This window comes from Dunckerocampus dactyliophorus, chromosome 2, assembly GCF_027744805.1.
Source record: "Dunckerocampus dactyliophorus isolate RoL2022-P2 chromosome 2, RoL_Ddac_1.1, whole genome shotgun sequence".
Classification (NCBI taxonomy): Eukaryota; Metazoa; Chordata; class Actinopteri; order Syngnathiformes; family Syngnathidae; genus Dunckerocampus; species Dunckerocampus dactyliophorus.
This window is the reverse complement of record NC_072820.1, coordinates 45,399,964-45,425,651: the sequence shown is the minus strand read 5'-3', so window position 1 is coordinate 45,425,651 and position 25,688 is coordinate 45,399,964. Positions and strand designations below refer to the sequence as shown.

Here is a 25,688-nt window from a genome sequence, read left to right as displayed (position 1 = left end):
AGAGATGAACACACACGACTAACACATTTTTCCCCTGAGGACCCCTAGTGCTTGCATGGAACTGGGAGAGAAAGTGTGTGTGTGTGTGTGTGTCCCAGCTGCTGCATGTTCTGTGAGTTATGTGTGCGTGTACATATGTGTGCGTTGCCAGCAGGCTCGTGGTTGTGGGCCGCCCTGTAAAGGTGATGTGTGGCCGCTATTTGGCGGCTGGACATGGCAGGTTAGCTCACTGCAGCCCGATCATATTTTACACGCCAGCCCTCTCCAGTCTTATCATATTTTATACGCCTGCAATAACAAACTGTCTGGAGGGGTGGGGGTGGGGGGGATACTCGTGCACATGTGCCAGTAGTAAAACACACACACACACACACACCCGAGAGGCAGAGTTGTAGCGTGGCAATTGACCAACGCAGTCAATTGAACACTTTCACAGAAAAAGGCAAACTGAACGAAGATAACAGGAAATGAGGCCGAGTTAATAGAAACATCTGAAGTGTGCCAGCAGTCATTTGGTTCTTTTGTCTAATTCAGTCCTGAGCCGACATCTGTCACTGTCCGGCTGCCCACTGAACACACACACACACACACACACTCACTCACGAGGAGAGACACACATCGATAGTATCGATACCGAGGGCAGGACTGATGCTAGCATGATGAAATTGACATTTTTCGGTTCTTTCCTGTTTATTTTCAGAAATATCTGTTTTTGTTGTTGTTGTTGGGAATAAGTTTTTGGACACAGGAGGGCTTTGGCGGCAAAATTCCAAAGCGTGTTATTTTTTGCATGTGCTATTTATTGTATTACATTTTTTCAATGGTTTGCTACAATGTTGTAATTGTATGCGATCATATTTATCGGATGCAATAAAAGGGAATAATATCGTCACATTGTCTTATATCGTTGCATTTATTGCCTTTCTCAATCGATTGTTTTGTATGTACTGTTTATTTATTGAATGTACTTTTTGCAGCGGTTTGCAACAGTGTTGTAATTGAACGTAATCATATTTATTGTATGTAGAAATAGGGAATAATCGTTACATTGTCTTATATGTTGGATTTATTGCTGTCCACGAGTACGTTTGCGTATCATAATATTGTTCGGTGTATTACGTGTTTTATTCTGATCATAATCATGAGCGAGAAAATCGCAAAACCAAACATGGGTCTTGCACGGTTTAAAGTCAAAAGCAGTATCGGTGATACTGGCCTCGGGTTTTACTTGGTAGCTGATTGATACCAAAAATTGTCAGTATCACTCACCCCTAACACACACACACACACATACACACACACACACAGGGAAGTGGGTAGCTTGCACCATGTGTTCATCAAGTCAATACCACACATAGTTATATGGTATAAAGTTGAGCGGGACGAGACACGGCAAAGCAGCCACCAATGCCAAACAATTCCGATTCCAAAGCCAACCACTTCCTGCAGATTTCCTTACTAATCCTGTCATTAAGCGCCAAGATTTTATTTTTTTAAATCCTTGCAATCTTAAGAAAACCACATTTTTTTATGATTGATTCTGTCCTTTTATGCAATCCTACAAACAAACACAAAAACAACTAATAAAGAATGTTGCTTTTTTTTGTAAACAGAATGCAAAAAGTTGCATGAAAGTACAATAAAGGAAGCAAGTGTTCAGGTGTAATCGGAAGCTAAAGAGAGAGGAGGGGGCATGAGTGGTGTATGTGGTCATGTTTCTTACCTGGGGCAGATAGAGGAAGGCAGGGGGGCATTGCAGAGAATGGGGTAACATCCCGGTCCCGGACAGCAGAACACAGCCAGAGTTTGCCATACAGCACAGCATGTGAAGACGGGACCCCTTACTCATAGAGACTGTTGACACCTCGCCTTGCAGACACTTTGTCTATCCTCTCACCTCTCAACCTCTCTCTCTACTTCTCGTCCCCTCCCTTCTTGTTTCCTCCCAGCAGCAGCGGCGGCGGCGGCAGCGATGCGCAGTCAAAGACACTCGAGCGGACGCAGACGAGGGGATGCCGAAGTAAAAAAGATTTTTCTGGGGGAGGGCAGGGGCGGTAAGTGGTGTGAAGTGCGGGCAAAGTGATGCTTCTGTTCTGCTCTTCTCTGTTTACTTTGCTGGAGGAGCCGAGGCATGCACGGAGGAGAGGATGAACGGAGGAGGTGGAAGGGGGAGGCGGGGCAAAGGAGGCTTGGGAGGTCCTTTTGGGAAGGAGAGGGAGAGATTGGAGCAAGAATGATGGAGTCCGGAGGGTTTGGAGGGGGAGGAAGTGTCTCAAACACACAGATATAAAAATATGTAATTACAGAGCGTTAACCCTTCCTTGAGTGTTTCATCGGGCTGGACGACAGGCAAAGTTCCTCCATTTACTTCCTACTAAAAATCCATTACCGTACATATATTGTCATTTTTAACACATGAAACACTACTTGTGCTAAAAGCAAAAGGATGATTAATTATAAATATTCCTTATTTGACCGTTTTTTGTCTTAATATAACAAAATTGGTGAAATTGTGATTATGTATTGAGTGGGTTATTACTATTTTGTCCTATATGTGCGTGTAGGTTAATTGATTCCAACCCCCGACCGTGATATGTGATTTTTCACAAAATATGAGCCCTTATTTATAAATGGAATCATTTCATACATAGTTATTGCATAAAAAAACTGTTTCTGACCTTCTAAATACACTTTTTAACATTATTAGAGCCCTCTAAATATGAAATAACAACCCTATAGTCACCTTTAGATTAATATTACCCAATATAGTAGATGTAATCAGAGAAATAAGTCATTTAAGACATAAATAAGACGTGCTTGTGTGTGTCGCACTAAATGTGTTCCGGTGCTTAGTAGAGGAGCAGAATGGTTGGTGGACAGGAAGTGATGTCGGGGATTCAGGGTTGAGTTTTTTAGCTAGTCGTGGGTGATGGCCGCAACAGTTTTTCTTGTGTTATTATTATGATGATGATTTATAAATGGAATAATTTCATACATAGTTATGGCATAGAAAACCTGTTTACTATTTTCTAAATACGCTTTTTAACATTATTAGAGCCCTCTAGACATGAAATAACACCCCTATAGTCACCTTTGCATTCACATTACCCAATATAGTAGATATAATCAGGGAAAATAAGTCTTAAGACATAAATAAGACTCGTACTTGTGTGTGTTGCACTAAATGTGTTCCGGTGCTAGTTGGGGAGCAGAATGGATGGCGGACAGGAAGTCATGTTGGAGGTTCAGAGTTGCGTTTTAGCTTGGGTTATGACCGCAACAGTAGCTTGTGTTATTATGATGATGATGATGATCATAACCTGCAATAAAAGCCTGTAGTTCCGGAAATCAAGTCTGGTGCTTGTCTCAATGAACAATTACTGACATCTAGTGGCCAATGTACATTCACAGGTTTAATCGTCCTATGAATGCCTTATATTTGTGTATTCATATATTCCAATGCTTGAAATGCTTAATTTAAGAAAAATATGTGCAAATTTGCTTAAATATGCATATGTTTTGACTAATAATATACCATATTCAACCACAAAACAGCATGATTTATTAATTTGTTTATGTTTATATATGACGCTGCAAAATTTGAACCGCAATGTGGCAAGGGATGACTGTATATACTGTACATACAGTGGAACCTTGGTTAGCGTCATTAATCCATTCCAGAAGGTCCACCTCTAACTGAAACAAATTTTCCTGTCAAAAAATCATGTAAATCCAATTAATCCATTCCAGAAAGCCAAAAATTTTAACCTACACCACACTTTTTCTAGTTTTACCTGCAGAAAATAATTAAAAATGCATATAAATACATATAAATGACAAATTAAAGGGATACATGAACATTTAAGGTTACTTTTACCTTCATTGAAAACGTGTTGTTGGCAAACAGCAAGAACACCACGGACACCACCTTCCGTATTTTGACATGAGTTATTTCTTGAATTCAGTAGTGTTGCTCGCCTTCTTTATCAAAATGCTGGCACTCGCACACTTTCTTTGGCTCCATTTTGGGTTATTTTGCAGCCACGATCAAAACAAAAGCAGAGACTTTAGGTGAAAAACTACTGAATTCAGGAAACAACTCATGTCATAACAGGAAGTGGCGGTGGTTGATCTTGCTGCCAGGTTCTGTCTTTGTTCTGTCTTTGTTCATTTATCCCTTTCAGTCGTAATGTATAGTCACTTCAAATGGTTTTATGCATGCAAAATTATAATTGTCAAAATATAAAAATGTGTTTGTGTCAATTTTGCAGACTTGTGGTGTAACTGCGTTAGTTAGCAAAGAACTACTAAGTCAACCCATGATGGCGTCGTAGACGGGCCACGGAGCTGACTTTCGAGTCCTGATTCCATGTAGTCGCAAGCTAACAGGCTGCTGACACGTGATAAAAATGTGATAAAAATACATTAGTTAGTAGCACAGTTGCACTCACGCAGTGTATTAACAACACGACAAGGCGCGTGCCATATTTGACGTTACCCGGGGAATGTACGCATATATAGATATTGTATTTATACAGAAGTTGTATTCTTTTTCAGTTTATTTTACAGTGGAGCCCATTTAAGTCAATGTCCCTCAGATTGGTGGCTGTCGAAAAGAGCCATAGACATTTGACCATTCTCCTTTGTTTTTAATTGCTTTTTTTGTTGTTTTTTTGACATTACCATAAATTATGTTGACAAAAGCAGTCGAGCATGTACAGTGTTTACCCCTTCCTGATTTCTGTTTTTTGAATGTTGGTTACACTTACATGTTTCAGATCAGCAAACTAATTTAAATCTTAGTCAATGACAAGTCAACACAACACAAAATGCAGTTTTTAAATTAACCTTTATTAATAAGGGAGAAAAAAAAATCCAAGTCTACATGGTCCTGTGTGAAAAAGTGATTTCCCCCTAAACCTAATAAGTGGTTGGGCCACCCTTAGCAGCAACAACTGCAATCAAGCGTTTGTGATAACTTGCAATGAGTCTCTTACAGCGCTGTGGAGGAATTTTGGCCCACTCATCTTTGCAGAATTGTTGTCATTCAGCCACATTGGAGGGTTTTCCAGCATTAAGCGCCTTTTTAAGGTCATGCCACAGCATCTCAATAGGATTCAGGTCAGGGCTTTGACTAGGCCACTCCAAAGTCTTCATTTTGTTTTTCTTCAGCCATTCAGAGGTGGACTTGCTGGTGTGTTTTGGATCATTGTCCTGCTGCACAACCCAAGTTGGTTTCAGCTTGAGGTCACCAACAGATGGCCGGACTTTCTCCTTCAGGATTTTTCGGTAGACAGCAGAATTCATGGTTCCATTTATCACAGCAAGTCTTCCAGGTCCTGAAGCAGCAAAACAGCCCCAGACCATCACACTACCACCACCATATTTTACTGTTGGTATGATGTTGTTTTTCTGAAATGCTGCGTTACTTTTACGCCAGCTGACACATCTTTCAAAAGTTCAAGTTCAAGACCACAGAGTATTTTCCCAAAGGTCTTGGAGATCATGAAGATGTTTTCTGGCAAAATTCAGACAAAGTTCTTTTTTTTCAGCAGTAGTTTTCGTGTAGTATTCTCACTGACGCAAGTGAAGCCTGCAGTTCTTTGGATGTTGTTGTGGGGCCTTTTGTGACCTCTTGGATGAGTCATCGCTGCATTCTTGGGTGATTTTGGTTGGCCGGCCACTCCTGGGAAGGTTCCCTGCTGTTCCATGTTTTTGCCATTTGTGGATAATGACTCTCACTGTGGTTCGCTGGAGTCCCAAAGCTTTAGAAAGGGCTTTATGACCTTTTCCATACTGATAAATTTCAATTACTCATTTATTTTTTAACGGGGGGATAATCCCTTTTTCACACAGGGCCATGTCGGTATGGATTTTTTTTCTCTGTTAATAATAAAAAGTTGTCATTGGCTACTATTTAAATTTATTTGAAGATCTGAAACATTTAAGTGTGACAAACATTCAGAGTCTGAGTCTCTCGCTCCAATACAGCTGGGATAGGCTCCAGCATACCCCGGGGACCCTAGTGAGGTCAAGCGCCACAGACAATGGATGGATGGATGTTGCAGCAGAACAAAGTCATTCTGCTAGTGCTAATGGCTGAATAACGAGATGAAGCAAGATACCCATCCCCCACCCAACACTGCACATAATATTAATTTGTTGATTGTGGGGGCGTGGGCTGTTCCAACGATGCCTTTAGGGACTGAAATAGTAAAAATAAATGTTGCCTGTACCTTCACCTCGATCTTCAACAAAGTTCAATACTTTACTTTCCCTGGCGCCACCCAATACAAAGTTGAGTATTTTTGCATAAACGGCATCTGTCCTACTGACTGTTTATGATGGTAAAATGACAAAAGGTTATTAAAGCAACAAAACTACCAGTGGCCTATGAATTTTTCACAGTACGGTCTTTCTTTGCCACGTCGCGGTTCCAATTCCGCAGCTTCACGCTGTATGTTATTAGTCAAGAAATATGCATGTTGCAGCGAATGCTACATATTTTTTGCCTAACTTAAGCATTTTCAAGGATAAAAATGGCTAAATGAACTAAAACATGAGGCATTAAAAAGACGCATTCAAAGACGTTGATGGCATGTAGTATTCTAGACTGGTCACTAGGTGTCAGTAATGTTACTGTAATATTCGGTGAGACACACAAAGAACAGACTTTATCGCCACGACAACAGGCTTTTATTTGTTTGAATTATTGCAAAACAGGCACAATAATCTCTAATAAAACGTCCTAATAAAAAACGGGTACTACTTTTGCAGCCATTACCCATGCAAACCTGAAACTCAACTCTGAACCACTCTTTCAGGCCCCTACTTATAGCAACACACACAGTCACCAGTCTTATTTATGTCTTAAATGTCTTATTACCCCTTATTATGTCAAGTATATTAGGTAATAGGGGTGTTATTTCATGTCTAAGCCCATATTTAGAAGGACGTAAATAGGTTTTCTATGATGTTACTAAGAAAATATTCAATTTATCAATATTGAATCCTACTTTGCAGAAATTCATCTATCACGGTTTGGCACCAAATAACCGCAATAAACGAGGGATCACCGTATATATAATTATTTCTTTTAGCTGTCCACACAGATATACTAATGTCAATAAAGAGTTTCACTTTGCTCAACTGTGTTATTGTTTTTTGACCACAAACCACACCAACTAAAATGTAATGTAATGTTAACAAGGGATTGCTATGATAGTCCTCGCCTTCAATTACTTGCACGCCTCCATCGGGGCTATCATTAGTGCAAACGCCATTTAATGCATGTGGTCTTTGCTCTACCCTGCTCATTGGGAAACAGCAGCCTATTGCCAGAAGGTAGCACAATGAATGCAGGAGAGGAGACCCGCGTACTCATCGAGCGGCACTCTGACGCCCCTATAATAAACAGTTGGCCACAATGTATTCTATCCAGCAGTGACCTGCAGCTCAAGTTGAAAGATTACACCAAGCTGGGTTTGTAAATGCTGGTTTGAAGTCAATAAATGGAAGCACGCCGTGGAAAATGTGAGCACGAGGATATACTGTATTTGTTCTCAACTGGTTTGGCTGCGGGACCCACCGTCAACTCAAATATCTTACATTTCATGAAAAGACAGTCCAGTTTGAATTTGCGTTTTTGCAAAATATCACAAACCAAATCATCTGAAGAGTTGACTCAGAGAAACTAGACTTGGACGTGGACGGGAGGTGAAACACCTTCAAACAAACAAAAAGAGTCCAGATGCTCGGACTCGACAGAAAGCGAAATTCAAAAAGATTTAAAGTGCAATTGAAATAGAGTCAAGTATACAAAGTAAAATATTCTTCTTCTCCCCTCATCAGGAGGTAAACATTGAAGAAAATGAAGCAGCACCCACTTTAACCTCACGTGTAACACTGACACACACCTGCCTGTGGAGGAATTAACGGGAGGCCTGGGGGTGTTTTTTTTGCTCCTGACAAGCGTCTCAAAGTCTGGAGTTATAGTAGACAAAGCAACTCTGAGGTCATGCTCAATATACAGTCTATTTCTGTATTTGCTTTTCAACTCAGCCGCCCTCACGGAGATAGGTAGTGTTGAATGGTCGGAGTAAAAACCCTCACCCCCTGGCCGAGCAGCAGGTAAGGAATACTCGCTCATCACAGTATTCTGCCTGTTCTTAGCAAAATAACGGAAAAAGTTGTGTTTTCTCCAATTTTAAGATATTTCTCCCATGTTAACCTTGGATTTCGGGGACTTTAGGGATTGTGCAATTAGATCAGGGGTGTCCAAACGCTCGTCCAGCGAGGACAACATGGTGAAAAAATGACAGGATGCAACTTTGCCATTTTGATATTTTGCTTGTAGGTATGCTAAGAAGTTTCAAGAAAAAACTGCACCCCAGATTTGTGGTATTGGTGAAAAAGCCTATTATTAGTGTCAACTTCACTCTTTGCTGTTTTTTTTCTAGTTTTGCTTTTTTTTTTCTTTCCTCTGCAGTATTATGACTTTATTCCAATGGCATTACAACTTTTTCCCAAATTAATTGTTCAAAAATTACTTTTTGTTGTGTTTCTTTCTTATGTTATGACATTTAAAATAATACAAAAATGAAGAATATTTTAACTCTTTGCTACTAAAATGGCATTATTTTTCTCATAATATTACAAGTTTATTCTTGTCAAATTGAGATGTTTTTTTATGTTTGTTTGTTTTTTTTTTACATTTTCCAACTATTTAAATTTTTTTTGTACATTTTCTTCTCATAATTATGACTTTATTCCCATATTTTGACTTTATTCTTGTAACATTATACCATTTTCCACAAACTAACATACTTAAGTACTTATTTGTTGTTTTTTTTTGTTTCTCACAATATGATGCCTTTCTTTAATATATTCTAATATATATTATTTAATATATTATTTATTATATTAATTAAATAATTAAATATAAATAATATTAATTAAATATATTATTTGATATATTTTTTAATATTTTTGTACTTTTTGCTAATAAATTGATGTTATTTTTTAATTCTATTTTAACTTTTTTGTTTTAATATTTAATATTTTTTACTTTATTCTTATAAATTACTGCTGATTGCTGTTGTTGTTGTTGTTGTTTTTTTTTTTAGTTTTGTTGTTAAATAATATTTTTGGACTGTGGTGCAGGCCAATAAAGACACAGCCCCCGGCCGAAAATGGCCCCGAGGCCGCACTTTGGACACCCCTGAGTTAGCGTAGACGGATGGAGAGCTACTTAACCGATAAGTCTCAATAATGGTGACATTTCTGGCACATCTTTGGAGCAAGTGCATCAGGTGGAGCTTTTAGGGTTAAAAATAAATGAATTGAATTGGTTGAGTCATATTAACATGATAGTGACCAAAATGGGTCGGGCTTTCTGTCATTGGAAAATGTGGCTATTTTATGACAGATTAGTGTTATCTCAACTAGACTACAGCTCTGTTATTTGGTCATGTGCTCTAATGGGGATTCATTTTAAACAAATGCACCAGAACTGAAAGAGGCTTACCTCCGCGAATTTGTTTTTCAGCGTTCGGCCACATGACGGCTTCATGCCTTGACGGCTTCATGGTGTCCTCTGTCAATACCTCCCCGCACACAGCGTATTGAGGTGTCTGTTCTCATTTGTCCTTAATGTGGGAAAATCCATGTTTATATCGGCTGTGCCGTACCTGCGTTTCGCCACGCTCAATTAGCACATGCTAACAAGTTTTGTTGGTCTTTTTCTATGACAATTTTCAAACAGCACTACACAGCGTTGTCGCCACCTTGAGTATTAATGTGCATTAAAAAAAGCATTAAAAAAAATCCCCCTCAGAATAAGAGTGTAACACAGTCGTCCCTCCTTTATACCGGTTAATTGGTTCCATACTCAGCCGTGTAAAATGAATTTCCGTGATATAGGAGTCAATGTTAATAAATGGAATACATTTGTAGTTATCCCATGTAGTTATCGTAGCTGCGTATCAAAGCGTTTGCCATGAAAATATTTACATTCCTACTTATTATAGATATAAACTTATTTCTAGCTGCGATTAAGCGCAATGGACAAAATGCGATTAATCATGATTAAATATTACAATCGATTTACAGCTCTACAAAGATGAGGGCCTTCAGTCATGAGGGATGCCCCCTGCAACATCTTCACATAGCCAGCTGCCGTTTGACACCCCTGCACAACACTGAAGCTCCACTGTTCCAATTAAGGAAAAAGCAGCCCAGATCATGATGGCGCCCCCTCCACTGTGCCGTGTGGAAAACATCTCAGGTGGGATCTCCTTGTCATGCCAGTAACGTTGGGAGCCATCAGGACCATCAAGGTTACATTTTTTCTCATCAGAGAGTAAAACTTTCTTCCACCTTTCAATGTCGCATGTTTGGTGCTTTCATGCAAATTCCAGGCAATTTTGTGGCGTTGAAGGAGACGAGGCCTTTGAAAATGTTTTTTGTTTTTAAAACCCTTCTCTTGCATATTCTTGATGGTTATTGGACTACACTTGGTACCAGTGACAACCTTCATTTGGGCCGAAGATGGTCCCGTGTCTTGACGGACAGCCAATCGGATCCTCCGGCTCAGGGTCGGTGACATTTTTTTGTGTGTACAACTTGACTTTTTTTCTTCCATAATCCTCAGGATCTTTGAAGAAGTTTCAAATGATTGTCTTACTGCGTCCAACCTCAACCTTTTGTCTTACTCCCATTTCTTCTTTTTGTATTTTGAAGCTCTACTTAGAACCTCCTTAATACCCAACAGTGCAAAACGTACATTCTGGCAATTATTTAACTGGTGTTAAAATTTTAAACAAATGTAACAAAATGTAAACAGAAATACTATAGACGGGAGGCAAACAACAATAACTACAATTATGCCAATAAATGTGCAGACATGATAATCAACTTAACAACAGCTGATTTGCTCAGACCCCTCCTTATTTGCATGCAGTAGTTTTTAATGTTTCTGCTGTCAAGTAATCGTCCACTCCAAAAACCAGCAGGAGTCACGAACACAAATAAGTCCCACCAGGTAAAAATATGGCTTATTGACCTGCAAAAGGGGTAAAATAAAGACTTGAGTGTGCACAGTCCTAAAGGATCTACAAAGATTTAATATGCCTTAATAATTAATGCCGCATGCCCCAGTTTTATGATTTGCTGAAAAGGGGAATTTTCCCTTTAATGGTCATCACGATTAAAAGGCTAAAGGTGCGCATATTAATAAAGCCTCAGCAGGGATGGCCTGCTTTCAGAGAGTATGACCTCACATACAGCTGTGTGCATGGAAATGATAAACAGATAAACACACACACCTGTGAAGATGCATATTTTTATGGCTTAGTGGCTGGAAAAGGAGGAGGAACCATATGATACATCAATTGTGCTAAGAAGCTTGGATTTGTTTTCTGATTTAATAGAATTGCTTCAGTAAGTACTGCACTGTACTCAATGAATCCAGAAATATGAGAATTGAATTGAATTTTCCAGATTTCTTTCCAGCTGCTGCAAAATGTTCAGCTTTTTCTTCATTCTCGTGGCACACCCTCGACTCGCCATTCGATTATTCACCTACATCTGGCCTCATCTGTAAACTCTCGATGCTATTGAACAGATTTCGATTCACATTCTTGTCAGGCCGCCAGAGGCAAAGCTCCAAGAAATAATTGATGACCGAATTGAAAAGTTGGCCTCACCATTGAGAATCCCATCAACTGAAATGTAGCTGTGAAGATGAGCTCAAATTAGGACTTGAGAAACGTAGACAAAGTTAGATTTTTACTGCATTTAGAGTGAAACCAAAACACAGCTTGAATTTGTATCACATTTTAAGTAAAGTGTTCCCTCGCTCTATCGGGGTTCACCTTGTGCGGATTTGCTGTTTTGCAGAATTTTTTTTGTGTTTCTTATTTCTTTTTATGACAGCGTATGACGGCTGTTACAGGCCGAGCCTGGCCCTTTAAGATGAATTGCATTGTGGGAAGTTGAGTGTCTATCTCGTCCCTCTCTCGCCTGTCTGCACCGCCGATTGTTTTCTGCGTCCTGATCGGCTGTAGAGCATTGCCAATCAGTCTCCTTCGTGTCGTCCTGCCATGTCTCCTGTGTCATCGCGAGCTTGCTTGCTTGCTAGTTCGTCAATGAATCTTCGGTTCATCTGCAGCAATATGTTTTAATAAAAATACAAAAACACTATAATACAGCGGTACGGCACCAGGATGAAAAGGCACGGTCACAAGAGTGAAATATGCGTGAGTGACTTAATAATTGCTTGTGTTGATCATTGCAGGTGATCATTAAAATTCAAATGAAGGTTTGAACTTTTTTGAGAGAGAAATGTCAGAAAATGTTATTGCATGTCTGAGAAAAGTGTATGAGTGAGGGGTGAAGGGCTTTTTAGCCTTAAAACACATAATAATTGTAAAAAATGAAGTTGGCTACTTCCCAGATTTCACTTCTTGCGGGCTTATTGCGGCCTATTTTGGGAACCTACCCCCCGTGATGAACGAGGGAACACTGTACATTTGATTTTGGTTCAGTTGAGTTATTTGGCGTTCTACCAAATATTCCTCAAAAAACATTTTTTTTTAATACTTCCTTGGATTCAGAAAATTTGCTGTCGCGTTGATTCAGCTGTATATCGACTTCATCGCGAAACACAATAGCCAATGCTAAGAAACACCAAAATATCCCTTTTCTGCAGAACTTGTGACACAAATCTTCTCCGTCCTGTTATCTCACAGGCTCGCACTGCTTGGCAAACAAACCCCCACTCTGCTTTGTATCAAAGCCTGGTCTTCTCAGAGTTGCTGGGATGCAGTCCCTCGGATTACCGTAGCGACATGTACTGTATATTCCACTGAAAAGTGATTACTGTTCAATGATTCAGGATGTATGCTAGTTTAAAAATAGCTTTGCAATGAATTGTAATAAAATACAGTCATCCCTCGTTTATCGCGGGTAATTGGTTCGGCAGCGTGAAATAAATTTCTGCGATACAGCATTCAATGTTAATAAATTGAATATTTTTGTAGTTAGAGAGCAGAAAATCTGTTTATGACTTTAAACATCGGGTTTAAACATCATTAGAGCCCTGTAGACATGAAATAACACCCCCATAGCGACCTTTATACTCCTGTTATTCATTGTTTACACCACATTGCAACTCTTATGCTGCAGGGACTCCAGACGGCTGCAAGGTAGCAAGCTAGCGAGCTAACCAGTCAACCTCAGATTTATTTCTTCTGAATTTAAGAAGCTAAAAACCTACCGCTTCCACACGGAATGGGAGGAGAACCTTTTTTCACTCTGTCATGTCGAACATGCCATGGCTGACTTCATGCAGTCGCAAGGTAATGTAAGGTAATGTCTCAATGTATTGTGTCATTACTGCTGTCTAGTGACCAGAATACTACATATCACTTGTATTTCAATATGTTTTGACTAATAGACCATAGTCTACCACCAAACATTTTGCGAGGGACGACTGTAAATCGGCCAGGCCGGATTAAAAAGCCAGCTGCGGGCTGTAGTTTGCCCATGCCGGGATATAGATCAACATTTAGGCAATAATCGTATTTATATTCTGTCACAGTTGGATTTTATGACAAATAATACTCCATTGCATTTTGAATAAGCATGGAAATACAACCAGCACCATATAATTGGCAGCTGCGGGCATAAGCATCTGTGCCTTTGTTCAAATAGGAACTAATTCTGCCTATCAGCACAGGTTAAACTAACTGATTTATGTCTTGTGTTGTTTGTTTAATTAGTACAGAAAACAGGGTGATGGAAATCTGTTTTTATAGGCTGTAGGTTGTGTGTGGGGGCTATGCACTCTTTCTTTGCTGGGACCAATAGGCTTCCACTAAACCTCACTAATGTTCAGCCTAGACCACACACCAAGGGGCCTTGAAATTACGTGGTATGTTTTATTATAATCGCACCACTGTTAAGTACCATTGGCGGAAATAAAACGCAACGGCCGTTTTTTTTTCCCCAACACCGAGCGTTAGGGCTCCTGCATCGTATTTAGAATGCCTTTTGCCGTACTGCTGAGTCAGCTCCTGTGTCCCCATACTGTTGTGTTTTGGATTACCAGCATTTATTATAGCTGGATGTAACAACCTTGACAAATGATCTGGCATTTTCATGTGTAATCTCTCCTAGCACTTTGATAATTAAGGTTTAGAAGTCTGCACTATGGAATACCTACAACAGGTACAGTATGCAAAGATCCTCAGATGGTAGTGACTAGGGTTGTGAACGATAGACCGATGCGACCGGATATCCGGTTTGGCAAGCGAGCAATACGGTTGTACCAGAAGAAGCCTCCTGGATCAATCAGAATCAGCCATAAATCCTTAGATGCATCAATTGTAGACATGCACCGGGTATCGCAAGACTAGCAACCGGTTAACCGTCCGTCTCTTAAACAACGTGAGAGCCTGGGCTGCCAGCTAAAGGATGGGAATGGATGTAAATAGTAGCAATGCGTACATTATAGCGATCTTATTGGTCATATATAAGGTATTATGTAAAACTAAGACAGGAACAACATCAAATTAAAAGCACTCTTCCAATCTAACCTCTCCATGGGCAAGACCAAAGACTTGTCAAACTGCACAACACTGGAATGTTTGGAAAGGATCTCCTGATTGATGAAACAAAAGAAAACGATTACAACACTGAATAATAAAAGTAATAAATCATAGATCATAAACAGGACAAGAACAATATTATTCTATCAATCAATTTCTATATTATAACGCAGACTTGCATGACATTGATTTAGCATCTGTTTTACATGAACATTCAATCTGAGTCAGATTTAATGCAAATATGACTTCCTGTCCTCTCAGTTGCTCAATAAACGATCATCAGTTACTTTGTAACCTCGAACGCGTGTCATTGCTATTAATGCAAAATGTCACAGCAGAAAAGAGGTTGCAGCGTGCGGACGAGTGTCTCTGGTGAAACGTAAAGTGCAGCACATACACCGCCATAAAGCATAAACGACTCCAGTGACAAATCTAAAGGAGCTTTGGCAACAGATTTGTTGTAGTTGTTGTGTTGTGATATATACTGTCGAGTGACCTAGGTACAACACCTCCTAAAAGGCCAACTTTTATACCAAAAGTACTTGTAATAATCAAGGAACAAAGCACAGTCTAGCATGCTCAAACACTCTGTCGCTTTTAGGAATGTAACCATATAAAACACAAGTTAGTTGGTACCTCATGTTAGTATATATGTGCATTTATAGGGACAAACACACACACCATTGCAATACACATCAATAGGGATACTTGCATAACTATCGCAATGCTTAAAGCACTTAGGTTATGATGTTATAATCAGTATTATTCAGCAACATGATTTAATAGAAGCATATAGTCCTATGGCCTTGAGAATGTCAAACAGAAACAACAGGTTGATGTCTAAGGTTGTATGAAAACAAGTGTTAATGTTTTACAAGTTGAATGTCATGTTCCGATGTTGGTGCTGAACTGAATGTTAAAATAACATGATGTAATGTTAGAATAACATGTTTTGATACTAAAATGTTAATGATTATAAGATAACTGATGCCAATGTGAGCTCCTCCATAATCATTAAGCCACAAAGTAGAACATTAAGTTTCGGTAGTCTGGTGAAAGGCCACTAGGGGTCATAGTCATTGCAGAACAATGGCAAAGCCAGGCAACCCATATAAGGACATCCTTAGGAGTTCAGCTGAGGACACCTGAGGAGTCATCTGCGGTCAACCACTGAGTTCATCTCAGGACAGGATGATGACCAAATATGGCAGTCCAGGACGGGTCAAACGAGGACACAAGTTCAACCAAGGAGATGAGTCATGCTGAATCAGCGCGGTCGGGGAAAGTACAAACTATTCTGGGAAAGACACTCCTCTGGGAGGTCTCAGAATGAGGTAATGGACACTCCCATGAGCAGGCGGAGACTGAAGACAGCATAAAAAGAGGACGCGCTCTACAATCGACGCTGGCTCCAGGCGATCCTCTCATGGATCGCATCTCCGAAGCTCCAAGGCTCGCAACACAGCTCTGGGACTGCTGAAGGAAGATTGGACTCAACTCATCTGCCCAGCAGAAGGGGAAGACTCCGTCTTTCAGATGAACCTGAGACACCAACTGAAGATTCTGTCTGCGGCGCTACCGAGAGAAGAGCTGAGCCTGAGTGAGCACGGAGCCAGTCACCGCAGCGGTCCCCAGCCTTGCCGCTCTCGGGAGCAACCTAGAGCCGTCAGGACAACCAGGGAAGGTCGGAGGCCTGATCACCCGACGCCCGACCCGCATCAACTAGACTTATCCCCAAGAAGCGAACTCATCCTCACTGGACTTTTTGTCTTCACTACCGGCTTCATCATCGGGGTAGGACTGAGGCACTGGCCTGCGGCCTTGCGCTTCTTTCTATCTAGGTACATGTGAGTGGAGCTCATTGCGGCTAGTCTGACATTGTGTACAGTATATCCTTATAGTTAATAGAGTACCTGCTTCAATGCCCTTGCTAACTTTCCTAATAAAGCTTTTCACTCTTTCACTAAGAGTTGTCACCCAGTATCTTCTTTGAAGGTAAAAGAGTAAGCAGTGTGTTACAGACAAATTCCTTTGAGGTTGTTCCGGTAACCTTAGTTAAGACAGGTCCCTCTGATTGCTGATAGATGAGTAAATAACCCCAGGTCCTTACCAAAAGCAACTATCCATTGAGAGAGGAAGCAGTCGTAAAAGCAGAGGGTCCGACGTCTCGTACGACCAACCTTGGGTTACTCTGGTCTTGCGCGGCTCGGATGCAGCGGGGCCGCCTCTGCACTACCGAGGCTGTTAATACCTGGGTGAGTTCCTCTCGCCCCTGACTTAGAGGTTTCTCTTCCCTCTACGGGAGAAACCGTAACCCTTTGAACGGAGTAGTCAGGTAGGCAGGTGCGCCTGCTTCTTGCACGAGGGAGCAAGGGTCTTGCACCGCCTAGGTAACTAGGGATTAAACACGTGGCGCCCAACGTGGGGCTCGATTTGGCTGTTTAGTACAGGAGTCGAGCTTCAGAAGAACCTGAAGTGGTAAGCTTATAATTTGTTTTCTTCCCAAACGGTTGTGAGCTCCACTTACATAATTTCGTGTTTAGTACGACCCTGAAAACGGTGCGAAACAGTTGATCTTTGAGGAGAAGAGTCTCCTGGAAAAGAACATTCTTACCGGTGTGGCCACAGAGGCAACGGCAGGAGGACAAGGACTGTTTCTCGCTAAGGACTGTGATTGTCACAAAGAGGTCCAGCCACCCTTACCCGAGTATCCAGGAGGACACGCAGTCAAGGGTGGAATAGAAACGGACTGAAGGAGAGAGAGTGCCCGAGGACCATTGCAAGAGCCGGACTGAGTGACCCATGATGATACTCCTGGGGCCCATCCTGTTCGTGTACTGCTGGATTCAAGGACGCTTCCCTTGAGGGGGACTCTCTCTAGTGAAAAGACACAGTCAAAGAAGACGTTGTTGGAGCAAAGAGCAAAGACAACACATTCGAGTGAGCGCTCTGAGCGAGGCTCACGAGAAGAAGGAACGGGGAGCCAAGGTGGCCGAACCCGAGTATCAAGCTGTCGCTGAACCCGAAGGCCCTCAGCTGATACGAGACCTCTGTCGACTCTGGTTGTGCACGAGCGACAGGTCCAGAAGAAAAGAGGCGCGGAGACAAGTTCAGCGTCGAGTAGCCAGTGAGCTGCAATCCCTCCCTGACTCAAACCGGAACGAGAGGCTTGGGAAAGCAGCAACTCACCCCCACTACTACAGGAGATCGCTGGCAGCGACTCCAGAAGAAGATATGGCAGGAAGAGATGCTACATCAACGCAAAGAGGGGATGCACCTCTGAAGATGGACCCTAGTATTCCGACTCAGATACTCCTATGGGGGAAAGGACTGGCAAACTGGGCTGAAAACGCGAGAGACGAGTTTGAAGCGTTAAACCCTTCCATCGACGCTATCATGCTTCCATCTGTAATGGGAAGCCAGATTACAGCGAATGGAAGAGCCTTTGCCCAGAGGATGAGACAGAGTCCGGAGGGAGACCAAGTAGTCATGGTGGTCAGCCATCCGGACCGGATACCAAGAAACGACAAAGAAACACAGGAATGGTTGGCCTGGTGGCAGGAATTGCTGACGAATTGGGAAGGAGGACCTATAACCCATCTGGTGAGCACCTCTGAAGAGTATGACAGCACCGTGAAGATGTTGGCCAAGGAAGTGAAGGTTCATCCGGACCTAATCAACCGTCAAGCCAAAGCCATCCCACGGCGTAAAGAGCACCAAGAGACCCTACGGAGGCTGGGGGAGCTGATGGCCGAAAAGAGGAGAAGATGGGAGGAAACACAGACCGCTATTGAAGACGCGTTCTCCGGGGACTGGTCAGAAGACATGGAGATGACAGACCCTCTCCATAACAAAATAGAGTTACAACCGACCGAGGAACCGGGCCCTTCTCATCTTGTACCACCACGCACACCAGCACCCGGACCAGAACCAGATGATTCCATAGTCATCTCGTCAAGTCCAGAGGGACCAGAAGAGGACGAGCCATTCGACTGGCAATCCCATCCAAGGCCACGCACTCCAGACATAAGGCCAGACAACCAACCAATTCAACAAGTCAGACGAGAAGAATTGGTCAGGCCTATACAAGCAACAAGAGTGATTGACACAAGTAGAACCCAAGTAAGTGAACAAGCCAGAATAGGAACACAGGCAGAGCCAGTACGGCCACTTTCGGCTGTAACGACGCCTGTACTACCGGCTACAAGACCAAACCCGATAGGACCAGTACGTGTGGATGTTCCCCAGTCAAGGAACCATGCTCCGAAAGCAAGGGACAAGACGAACAAGGAACAAAGGACACACATGGCCGACTTGGATCCTCTACCATCAGGGGCATGGCCTCTGTTGAGGTACCGGAGCAGTGTTCTGTACCAGTACGTAGGAGACCTAAGGGACCTAACAGCAGATGGCCTACTAGTCTTCACTGATGACCGCTATAAACCCCGAAACAAGAGGTTCAAGTCCAACCTGAGGGACCTGATGGGAAGCGAATACAGAGGAGAAGTAAAAGAACGACTACAGAAACACCTAAACCAAAAGACAAGATTAAGCATAATGGCAACCAGTGGAGGGGTAAGCCGCTACTGGTTCACATTACACATCCCCATCAGAGCCTACGAAGGACGGCATGAGCTGGAAACATATCAGAAGGAAATGGCAAAAAGATTGGAAGAAGGGATAGGTGAAGCGGTAGACCGAGGAGCGCGAAGAATAGTGATGTACATGGATGGACTAAGGTCACATACCCTGACATGGATGGAAGCACGAAGAGCTGCTGAAGTGGCTGGACAAGTGTACCTTGAACGAAGCCACTTGGTGCCGACTAAAACTGAGATCATAGTGGCATCCTCTCCCAAGCAGAATGAGGAAAGGTTCAACGCCGCCTTGGCTGGTACTACTCCCTCTACCACACCTCACACCCCTCAGAAGCAAGATATACAGCAATGGCAGTCCGAAGCTGCTGCATCCACACCAAAGCCCCGACCAGGAAGGGCTCCAGAACGGACCCCAGTGAAGAACCAACCATCACAGGGGACCAGAGGCAGTCGAGGATGGGACGTCAGCCCGAGTCCGTCGCCTCCTCGTCGAAGCATACGAGAAGAAACGCTGGGTCCAAGCAACGTAACCGCAGGGAGAGAGAGTCAGTCCTCACGACAAGGGAGTGTGCCGGTACTGGACCAAGCCGAGGTACCAGACCCTGCTGGAGCAGAGCGACCAGTCAGGGCAGAACGACCTACTGGCAGGGCACAACCTGGTGGGGAAGAACTAGCAAGACAACCTCCCGTAGACCCAATGGAAGAGGAGAACGACGACCAGGGTGACCACAGCCTGCGCTCTGCAGCCGAACCTCATGACCCCCCAGAACAGGCACTGAAGTCAGGGGTCTACAAAGGACGGAAGAGCAACATACAGGTCCTCGACATCTACCGAGCCTCCGAGAGGCTGGCCCGAGACGTGCAATGGGGCCATGTGGAAACCAGAGACGGGAGAAAAGCCTACATACCTGAGGCAGGACAAAGTCATTACGCTATACCTCCAGCATGGCAGTATAAGCTGAATGAAGAGGTGAGAAGAGAGGTCCGTATGACTTGGGGAGAAATGGCCAACTTACTGATGACACCATCCTACCATACCTTGGTGGGCTACCGAGACCTGACCAAGAACTTCCGAGAGGGCTTCGTGGCAGTAATGTACGATATGATGCTAAGACGACTGAAGCAAACAGCCTATGACCAAGCCAGAAAGGACTTGGCAATCTGTGGTGAGGTTGTAGAAGACCAAGATGACAGGGCCACCGTCATAACAATACCCCCGCAAGCAGCGGACCAAGGCAGTCAAGCCACTACAACCGCCCCAGCTCTCCAACAACGGAGAGAAGGATCAACCATGGGGGGTTATGAAGGCCTAAAAACCCTGAAGAATCTCATAAGAGCCATGAAGCCTGGAGAGACAGTTGAAGCCTACCTCCGCGAGACCTGGAGGATAGTTAAGAGCTGTGGGGTCTGTGAAGAGGCCAAGAAGAATTGGCTACAGTTTGTTACCACGGAAGAAGTCGGTCAGGATGAGACGGCCCAAGAGATATATGACAGATGGGTCATACACGAGGAAGACGACGAAGATGCCTTCATCGCAGCTGCCCGTGACAAACTGAAGCAAGGCCAGGCTTTGACTCCGCTCTGGCATAGAATGAAGACAGCGGTAACCCCTTCGAGATTCGTTGGTGTCCTGCGAAAGGTAGTGAAGGGGGCCGAAAGTGAGCATCTCTTCGTCACCCTAAAAGCGGATGCGAAGATGGATCAAATCGAAGAAACCGTGAGGAAATGGGATTTGCTAAGAAGGCATTACGCCGACAAGCGTAAAGCAAAGCAAGGGACCAGCACTGAACAGCGGCCGAACCAGAAGTCAAGTCAATCATCAAAACCTGGTGAACCCAGTGCTCAACAGCCACGGCAGAGTGAAGGTCCGACACCAGCACCTCGCCAGAAACCTACGAAGAAAACCGGAGGGTTCATACCCGCCGAAGAATACAACAAGATGACACCAGAAGAAAAGGCAGCCCTTCGTGAGTCCCGCAAGGCAGCGGGCTCCGGAGGGGCGAGCCAATGATGGCCAACGAGGCGCGGGTCACAAAGGACCATGTCTACCGTAAGGGAGATATGCTCTTCTCTGATGTGGAGGGAGTACCCTATCTGGTGGACACAGGAGCTGAAGTGTCAATGACCCGCAGAAGCCTCAAACAGAAAGGACACTTGGACGTCATATTGGCGGACGGCTCCGCCAGACGGATGCCGTTTGGGATATGGAAAGGACTGATATGGATCATAGGACCAAACAACTTGTTGACCTTGAGGGATGCAGAAGATCTACATAAGAAGGGAGCAAAGCGTCGTTCCCTCCAAGAACGCCTGGGGAAACTACAATCAAGAGCGGTTCAAATGGGACCAACAGGCTCAACTCATGGAGGATGGTACAAGCCCGTAGATGTGCCCGCCGTAAAGGTGCAACAGATCCAGGAAAGCGATCTATCACCGGCTGGAAAAGAGCGACTGGCTCGAATCCTGGAAGGGGTCATAGTGGCCCATTTCAAGAACGACTGCGGGGATTTGGGGCCCAAGTACGTGCACATCATCGAAGGGGGAGTACATCCCCCAGTGAGGCAGTATCCACTGAACCCAGGAGCAGTGGCTGAGATGGACGTGATCGTCAACGAGCTACTGACATTGGGCATACTTCGTGAGGAACCATACCCTCTCACTAACAGCCCGATTCAAGCGGTGAAGAAGCCTGAGTCAGTAGGAGGAGGATGGCGACCCGTTATCAACTTTAAAGCCCTAAACCGGAGAACAGTGGCTAACCGAGCCAGCTTGATCAATCCCCAAGCATCATTGAAAACGTTACAAGTGAAGAAATACAAGTCATGTATAGACTTGGCTAATGGCTTCTTCTCACTAAGGTTAGCTAAGACCTCGCAAGGAAAAACAGCGTTCACCCATCGGGGAAAAGCATATGTGTGGCAAAGACTACCACAAGGGTACAAGAATTCACCCAATGTGTTCCAATCAGCGGTTATGCAAGTGTTGGAGGGACTACCCGTCGCAGTGTACATCGATGATGTGTTCATCGCAAGCGACACAGAAGAAGAACACCTAGACTTATTGCAAGCTGTGCTTGAAAGGGTCTCGAAGGCAGGCCTCAAGCTCAACCTCAAGAAATGTCAGCTAGCCCGATTCCAAGTCGACTACCTGGGTTTCCAAATAGCTACAGACTTGGGTCTCTCGGATGGGTACAGGCAAAAGATCGAACAGATCCTGCCGCCTACCACAGAGAACGAGCTACAAAGGATATTGGGACTTTGCAATTATGTCCGGGATCACGTCCCCCACTACCAGAAGCATGCAAGACCTCTGTATGCCAGGTTGAGAAAGAATGACAACGGGCAGGAAAACAACCACGGATGGCCATGGTCAGCAAAAGACCAGGAGCACCTGGAGAAGCTGAAGCAAGCCATCAAAGAAGCAGTAAGATTGGAACCAAGAAGTCTAACCGCCCGCTTAGCCGCTGAAGTGTCCTGCGAAGGAGACGATGCAGTGATAAGTGTTAAGAATGAAGGAGAAGGTCTAGTGACGCTATGGAGCTACACCCTGTCCTCAGTGGAAAAGAAGTATCCACAAGAAGAGAAGGAGTTGGCCGTACTCGCTAGATATTGGAGTGCTCTCAAAGACCTGGCCCAGGGACAAGGCATTAAAGTTACAACACAGAGCAACGTGCACCGGTTCCTAAGGAAAGAGACCATTGAAAGCACTAAAGCTACCAATGTGAGATGGGGAAGGTGGGAAGACATCCTACTGGATCCAGACCTTGAGATCGGGCCAGCAACAGCCTCCAAGAAGCCTAGGGAGCCCCAGCAAGAGAAGGAACAACCGATCGAGTGGATCCTCTATACTGATGGGTCCAGGAAAGGCGATGACCGACTTGCCTATTGGGGCTTCATCCTTCGACAGAATGGAATAGAACAAGTGCGTCGGCGAGGAAAGACCGTCGGCAGTGCACAAGTAGGAGAAGTCACAGCAGTTCTGGAAGGATTGCTGGAAGCCATGAACCGACATGTGACAAGAGTACAGTTGGTAACAGACAGTTACTACTGTGCCCAAGCGCTCAAAGAAGACCTAGCCATTTGGGAAGAAAATGGCTATGAAGGAGCAAAAGGAAAGCAAGTGGCTCACAGTGAGCTATGGAAGAAGATAGCCGAGCTACGTCTGAGTATGGAAATAGAAGTAGTCCATCAAAGGGCCCATACCAAGGAGGGGGCCCATTGGCAAGGGAACGAACAGGTGGATCGTTTCGTGCAAGAAAGGAGAGTTGTAGTGGTAGGGTGTGAGAAGTGGGATGCGACGCCTAAGGGGAGGATAGTCCCACAGGAGTCCGTGGGGAGAGTGGTGCAGGCCGTACACGAAGCGCTTGGCCATGTTGGCCCACTACCCACACGGAAAGAGTTGGAGCGACTGGAACTTTGGATCACGGATAGAGCCATACGTGCTGCCTTAAGAAACTGTGAGGCGTGCGGACGATACAACGCAGGCCGCAGAGGGCAACGAGCGGATGGCCTAACCATCAAGAGCACAATCCCATGGGGCTCAGTCTGTATGGACATTGCTGGGCCCATGGGGGTCAAGGGTATGAAAGGAGAAAAGTACCTGATTGTGCTTGTGGACACTATGTCGGGACAAGTAGGGCTAAAGGCAGTGAGATGTGCCAACGCCAACAGTGTGCTACGCACCCTGGACGACGGGTGTATGTGGCTCGGTATACCGAAAGAACTGAGGACAGACAACGGGACACCGTTCAAGAATGCTTTAGTGGACAGATGGTGCCAAAAGTGGGGAGTAGAGCGAATCTACTCACCCCCTTATACTCCTCAAGCCAACGGGGTCGCCGAAAGAACCATCGGCCTGATCAAGAACTGGTTAGGAAAGAACGCCAATGGCAAAGAGTGGAGTACCAAGACATTGGAGATTGCGGCTCAACTCAATGGGAGGTGGAGACAAGATAGACCCTCCCCCTCAGAGGAGTTGAACCAACGCCCCTTTGTGACGCTAGAAAGTGGGCGGAACCCAACAAAAAGGGAAGACCAGAAGCCCACGGGACCATTCAGTGTTGGACAGCGAGTGTGGATCAAGGCAAGAGACATACCCGGCAACACTGCAGTGAAAGCAAAGTACGAGAAGACCGACATAGTGGAAGAAGTGTTAGACCGAAACACAGTGCGGTTGAAGAAGAAAGGGATCCAAGGAGTGGAGCAGTTGAAGCCCATACCCAGGACTCCAACTCATACCAAGGAATAACTAGAGGAAGAGATGGCCAGCCAACACACTGCAGAACCACCCTTTATTGAACTGGCCATCATCAAGGGGCTGGTTATCACAAGAAGAACCATGAATGGCATTTGGGCCGGACGAGCGTTTACCCTGCTGGAAAACGCTAGAAGAGGATGCCTGACTGATCAGGTGGAGAAAGTGAGATGGTACAAAGCTGACTTTGATTGTGCCGTCTGCGGAACGGAGAAAGAGTTACCAACCGTGTGGAGCGGACCAAGCTTCACGCGGCCTCTCAGTCCTCCTGACCAGGACATAGGGAGGATGAGGAATCTGGTGAGACATCACCCTGCCAAGGTGATGGACACCTATGTCTGTTCCTGCTGTAGAGGAACGCAACTCCTGAGACTGCAATTTCAGGAGCAATGGGATGTCGGGTTCCCCGGCACCGAGCGACTTGATCAATGTACGTGCACCTGGGACGGGAAGATCCTCTGGTACTGCCCGATGTGCCTCGGAGGCCTCGGGAACGGGCAACTGATCGACGCAGGACGCTCTGGAGGATGGAGAGTAACACGAGCCGTAAGCCCTTTGGCTCCCTTGATGCCCTTTAGAGGGGGCTGGGAGCTTGAAACCAACATGACAGTAGAAGGCCAAGACAAAATGCGCCAGCACTGGACAGGCTGCGGTGCCGCATTACAAGCAATGTGGCCACTCCATGTATGGCCAGTCAGACAGCATCCAGTGGTCGAAGGATCGGAACGAGCCCCTCAAGTTATGAGAGTGTACCGACCACTCGACTGGCGCTGGGCAAAGACAAGGCTCAATGGCCGGGAAGGACCTGGCCACTGGGAGCTTATAACATGGGCCAAGCTCGTGTCTGAAGTCATCAACAGACCAGACCTGCCACTGAGAGAAGCAGCGCCTGTGCAGGCCAAGAGCCCGCAAGGATGCAACCTGTTTGGATACACCACTGCTCTAGATGGATGGAAGAGACAGATGATATATCAGTACAAAGAAGCCAAGTACACGATAACACCCGAGGATCCTGAAGTTGATGGGCAGCTACAGATACCAGGGTCCAGGGCTTCATGGAGTCTGGCTCCAAGTCACAGGGAACAAATCACCGAAGTCACGGTGAGAGTGAATATGGCATTAGTGCCATACCAAGGGCTCTACGGTGTGGGACTGGACGTGGAGGTACAACCCAAACCAAGTCTCACCCGTGCTGAGTCAGCGATGAACCATTCTGGCTCGGAGGAGG

General features: G+C 44.6%; 1 protein-coding gene across 6 annotated transcripts in view; it reads right to left on the bottom strand.

Moving 5' to 3' along the window:
* Positions 1-25,688, bottom strand: part of rbfox3a (RNA binding fox-1 homolog 3a) — a 592,196-nt gene that overhangs the window by 186,132 nt on the left and 380,376 nt on the right. Inside the window, exons 2-3 of one of the 6 annotated variants that reach the window (XM_054768105.1) lie at positions 14,598-14,662; positions 1,724-2,199 (exon numbers count right to left, since the gene is read on the bottom strand). The exons of 4 other annotated variants lie outside the window; for them this stretch is intronic. In XM_054768105.1, coding sequence (XP_054624080.1) covers positions 1,724-1,849 — 126 coding nt within the window. In that variant the 5' untranslated portion in view covers positions 1,850-2,199; positions 14,598-14,662. Of the gene's footprint in view, positions 1-1,723; positions 25,656-25,688 lie in introns of those variants that run through there. One more of the 6 variants, XM_054768104.1, reaches the window with a different exon arrangement.